Genomic DNA, 6,000 nt, shown 5'->3' on the forward strand with positions numbered 1-6,000 from the left:
TTTTTCTTGTGTTGGGAAAAAAAAAAAACAAATTAAATGTATATTATCTATACAAAATGTACAGAATTTTAGGGCCACTTGGTAAGGATAGCATGCACTGGGTTGGAGTTAAATGACAGGAATAAGTGGGTGTCGTTCTCTCCTGTTTTGTTTTTAAGGATTATTTTTAGGTTGATCTTTCGTTCTCTCTTATTTTGTTTTTAAGGATTATTTTTAGGTTGATCTTACATTAAGGCATTGTGACCATGAAATGCCAAGTAGCATAAATATTAAACCAGTGAACTGATGAGATATAATTGACTCTTTGTATTAACTTGAGATTGAATTTAAAAAAGGATTAAATTTATAATATGTAAATTTATTACATACGTATTTGATATTGCAAGTAAATGATTTGGAGATGATGAAAGAAAAAAAAAGAATCAAATAAAATCTAAAACTTATTAGTTATTTTTTAAATTGGAAGATTAATGATATCAATATAATTTATTGATATTGACATTACCAAAAATATAATTAGTTGTTTTTAAAATTAAAAGATGAATAATATAAATTAAATTTATTCATATCGGCATTACCTAGAATTTGATTAGTCATTTTAGGAATTGAAAGACTAATGATATTAATAAAATTTATTGATATCAATATTATCTAAGATTTGATTAATTGATCATAAAATTAAAAGAATTTATTGATATTGATATAAGTGAGATTTGATTAATCATTCCAAGACTAATGATATCAATTATAGACATTGATATCAGTATATATTTCAGGTGAACTATGTAGAAGAATAAATAAATAAGGATAAATCTAAATGTGATTTATTTGAATTAAATTACTTAATTTATTTTTTAAAATAATATATTATATATTGTATTCTATTTAGATTCATCATATTAACACTAGTAATTTATTACTTCTTTATCTTTTTGATTTTATAGATTAGTTCTTGTATATGTATTTTAAATTATAATATTATTTTTGCTTTAGCATATAAATATAACTATTTTGGATCTAGTAACAAACCAACTAAGACTAACAGCAGCAAACACTAAGAGGAAGAGTTCAATTGATTAGATTCTGAGTTTACTTTTTAAAGATCGTACATATAAGGTTCACAAATCTAAGGACCACTAAAAATTTATATGATCGTTAATTTTAAAATCTATTAAATTATTTGAAGTATACATAAATTACTCTGAATATTCATATTAAAAAAAACATAAAAATAAAACCAGAAAGATATAAGTGAGATTTGATTAATCATTCCAAAACTAATGATATCAATTATAGATATTGATATTCAGGTGAACCATGTAGAAGAATAAATGAATAAGGATAAATCTAAATGTGTTTTACTTGAATTAAATTACTTAATTTATTTTTTAAAATAATATATTATATATTGTATTCTTTTTAGATTCATCACATTAACGCTAGTAATTTATTACTTCTTTATCTTTTTGATTTTATAGATTAGTTCTTGTATATGTATTTTAAATTATAATATTATTTTTACTTTAGCATATAAACATAACTATTTTGGGTCTAGTAACAAACCAACTAAGACCAATAGCAGCAAATACTAAGAGGAAGAGTTCAATTGGTTAGATTCTGAGTTTACTTTTTAAAGATTATAAATATGAGATTCACAAATTTAAAAGCTACTGAAAATTTATATAATTATTAATTTTAAGATTTATTAGATTAGTTGAAGTATACATAAACTCCTCTGGATACTCATATTAAAAAAAACACAAAAATAAAACCAGAAAGACGGGCAGCAGCAGCAACATCCACATAACTTGAGTCCCAGCTGCTCCCAGGGACACCGAATTCTTGCCTTGCCTTCCAAGCTCTTTAACTCACTGTCATGCAACTCTGCCTTCCACCCTAGCAGTCCCCAACGTCTACTAGTCAAAGGAGCCTGCCGATTCATCACATACTCAACCAAATTCTTCATCCAATCCTCACCGAGCACACAGCATTTTCTTTATAGCACCACCTAGCCTCGCTCCTCGCCTAACCCATTGTTCACACCCTCTCGGTGACAATGAACCAGGCAACAAATCAATCCTAGTAGCAACAAGCACAATCCTAGCCACATTCCCTGACTTATCTTCTTTCCATGCAGTGAAATGTTCCTTGGATGGTACATTACATCAGTGTTGAATATATTTCATAGATGATCTAGAGAGTACAACCTTACATCAATTCAATGTTTATAATTAAAAAATAGAATCTTCCATGATGCTAACTTTAAAATTTGAAGTAATTAAAAAAACCAAAATATTAAAAAAAACATCTCCTTAATCACAGCCCAACCATTAGATTTGTTTGACAAATTAAAATGATTAGACTAATTTTGAGAAGATTCTTTTTGCTCTATTTTGAGGGGGGGATTAATGTCTCTTCATGTTTTCCAGATTGGTAAAATAGGTACAGATTGTAACAAGATCGAGTCTGGTAGTCTTAATCCATTGTCTTGTATTCTATGGTTAGTCTCTCTAAACTAGAGGCGACAGGATTTAAGACTTCTTCTTCAAGTTCCTTTCTTTCGATCCCAGGTTTATATTTTATCAAACCTATTGAATCCAGTGGCCCGTCAACCCAAGTTCTTGTGGGGCTGGGTTTTGAGAGTTGTTCCAGCGAAACAGGACAACTATTCCCAATTGAATGTAGAATCCGAACCTCAAACGCCGAGGAAGTCCATAACCAAGATACCACGCCAATTTGCGGGTTTGATGTTGCAGAGTATAAAATTAAATATTTTGGTCGTATTCCCTTTATCCTTCATTTTTATCGAACGTTAATTACTATCAAATTCGAATGATCATTTATAGTTATTTAGCTTTATTATATGCTACAAAATAATCATGACTAAAAAGATCGCATAACACCGTGTATATAAGAAGGTTTTCATTAGAAAAAAAAGACTTCTGAAAACTATTGTATTGTTTTCATTTCCATTAGTTGCAGTCATTTGAGATCTTTATAGTGAAATTTATGACATGATAACCCAGAAGATGTTGTCCAAGTGAAAAAAAATATTTATTAGAATATCTTTATAATATATGATACTTTTTATTTTTTTAATTAAAAAAATATTTTCATAGTTATTTTTTTATTCGATATTATTAGAATTTCTAGTTTTTACCGTCATCACCTATCTCAAACAATTTCCACACCGCCCCAAAGTAGAAAAACTAACACAAAATCAATCTGAAAAGATAGCTACCCACTTGAACCTGTCATATAGACGAATTTAATTCTCTTAAAATTGTAAGCAACTTATGCTACTTATTTACAGTGCATATAAATTTCTATCTTCCATTTATTTTCCAGGTACATCATCAAGTTTCGATGTTATATATCACTGTTCTTTCCATATCCGTCCAGAAACTTTCAGTTTTAACTCCTGCCGTTCCCCTCCAGAAAAGAAAAGTGCCAAGTTTCTCTGAATGATAAGTCCATCTTGGCTGTCTCGAACTTTCTGATGGCTATCCCGGATACTTCTCGGAACTCCTTGCCATGTAAGCTTTCTACCATTTCCACCAACTTCAAGACAGTAACTAAATTCTCTTGCCTCATCTTCTGTACCCATGAATCTCAGGAAGGCCATGTAAACAGGTGACATTCCTAGATGAAATGCCTCAAAGTGCAAGCAAAACTGTCTTCCGAAACAATTGAAAACCTGTTGTAGAAAGTGAACATTAGGATTTACAGATCAAAGTGCAGTTCAGACAGAGCAGACTACTAAGATGTTTAACGTCTATTGCTCTCCAAATGGGTTTACCTAAGCATGTTGTGAGATGGAAAATGGCAGACAGTGCCAATCAGTAGCATCGTCCTGATAACTTTGCACGTAATCTTATGGTTTAATTACAAAAAAAAGTTATTTGAAAATGAGTTTACTGGAGAAACAAAAGATGAAAGGGGAAGGAATTTTTGCGGTCATAGAAAGTTTTTGGAGTTATAACTTATTAGTCTCATCTTTCAGATTAGTCTAATCCTTTTTAATTTCAACAGATCAATCACATAAAAGAATCAGATTGTATTAATATTAGAGATATCTTACAGTTAACATCCATGTGGCATTGTCGATTTCTCGGGGATCAGACTTGACATATCTGTGATTGAAGGTGCATCCATCATGCATGTCAACTTTGTGTTCGTTTCTGAGATGCTTGACAAGGAGCGGGATGTCACCGGTGACAGAACATTCAGCTCCAGCATAAGGGCAGTTGTATGGGCGATATTTGCAGTTCTTTTCATGTTTTGGCTTGCTGTAGTAGGGAAATATATCACAACATCCCATACTTTGGTATTTGCAGGGTAGTTCTATTGACTCGGCAATTTTCTCCAGAGCCAAGCACCTTATATTTCCTAGTTCTCCTCGGCAAATTGGGCAAGAGTTCTTCACTCTGGCCCTGCAGTGTGAACATAGAGTGTGGCCATTTGGACACTGAAATATAAGGAAATCAGTAAATTTGTCATTGTAATAATATTAAATTGGAAATTTTGTGGTGTTATATGTGCAATGCTGATGATCAAATGGCATAATATTTTGACAAGAGCATACCTGGAAAATTGGAGGATACATTATGGCGAAGCAAACAGGACAATCAAGAAGGTCTTGCATGTTACTAGTTGATTGTTTTCCAGGATTCCCAGTGGAAGGTGTTGCAGCTTTTCTAAAAGGGGAGCCTCTTAACTCAGCAGTAGAAGTCGCCGGATGGCCCTTATCATGATCCAAGTACGCAATGCGTGACTCGATCTCTTCCTTGTTGATGATGCCTCCTGAGGCCATTGTATTATTCCCCTCGAACGTCAATGCTAGTAAAACTGTCTCTCTATCTAAATCGGGAACACAATTTTATCTCCCCTCAATATTCTATCCTGATAAACATAATTAACACAAAATCAACTTTCTGCAAGTTACTATTTTCAGGGATTCTATGCTAATTAATCTGCCTCCTTAAGAGATTAGACAGTAACTTGGATTTGCAGCAAGGACAGAAAATCAAGAAAAACAGCAGAAGGCCCTAAAACAGAGCATCATGTTTCCTCTTGTACGAACAAAAAGCGATGCCTCTTCAACTAGCAAAGGCAAGGTTCAGGTACAAAATTGTTAAATTGCTCCTACTATTTGCACACCAATCTCAGTTTCACTTCACATGATACAATTGTTTGATGATAGCTTAAACAAAAGATTAGCTGCAATACCATTGTAGCATTCAACCACTCGATCTCAAAATGGAAGGGAGAAATGGCAGAGTTACCAGCAAATCTAACATTCCAACATGGTGTTAACTCTACATTTTCAAGCAAATTCCAGGAGAACAAAGACTACCCAGATGAAAACCATGAATGAACTACCAACAAGCAATTCAGCACTCAACCCAAGTCAAAACAAGTTCATGTATTCAAAAAAAATATACATTATCAATCATAAACCTGAAAAAACCAAGCAATCAACACATGTATATGAAAGAAACTCGAGAAACCAACAGTAAAGGGCAAAATAACAGTAAAAAAGTAGCAGATGGAGCAAAATCTAACCAAGAACTGCAACACCCTGATGAGAATTTGAGCTTATAAACTTGTCAAACAATCAACAAAGACATGAAAAAAGAGAACAAGCAGTGCAAACTGGCCAAAAATTGGTGGCAGTTCTGATAAGACACCAGGTCCAAAATGTAAAATCTTGAATATTCAATCCACTTTAAGCTTCCAATAATCGCAGAACATTTGACACCAAGAAAGAAATTAAAAAAAGACATGTAACACAGAAACTAGTGATGTGTCACAGTGAGCGGGATTATAGGGCCCGGAAATTGCGTGTGTTAAAAATTTATCAGAAGCAAACTATGATACATACAAGAGTCAAAGCTACTAGGAAAAAAACAAATGATTTCAATTAATAAAATAATTTGAGAATATCTTAATCATAAAATAAAAATATTCAAATTAAAAGGTTATGAATTTTTCAATAAA

General features: G+C 32.1%; 1 protein-coding gene across 1 annotated transcript; it reads right to left on the reverse strand.

Annotated features, from left to right (window-relative positions):
- Window positions 1–3,222: 3,222 nt before the first annotated feature.
- Window positions 3,223–5,898, reverse strand: LOC105126134 (E3 ubiquitin-protein ligase SINAT2-like). The gene is made up of 4 exons (XM_011026889.1): window positions 5,566–5,898; window positions 4,586–4,902; window positions 4,082–4,468; window positions 3,223–3,697 (listed from the first exon to the last, which is right to left on the reverse strand). The coding sequence occupies exons 2-4, from the start codon at window positions 4,811–4,813 to the stop codon at window positions 3,377–3,379; spliced, it is 936 nt and encodes a 311-aa protein (XP_011025191.1). The 5' UTR covers window positions 4,814–4,902; window positions 5,566–5,898; the 3' UTR covers window positions 3,223–3,376.
- Between the last annotated feature and the right edge of the window lie 102 nt (window positions 5,899–6,000).

This window comes from Populus euphratica, unplaced genomic scaffold (assembly GCF_000495115.2).
Source record: "Populus euphratica unplaced genomic scaffold, PopEup_1.0 scaffold75.1, whole genome shotgun sequence".
NCBI lineage: Eukaryota > Viridiplantae > Streptophyta > Magnoliopsida > Malpighiales > Salicaceae > Populus > Populus euphratica.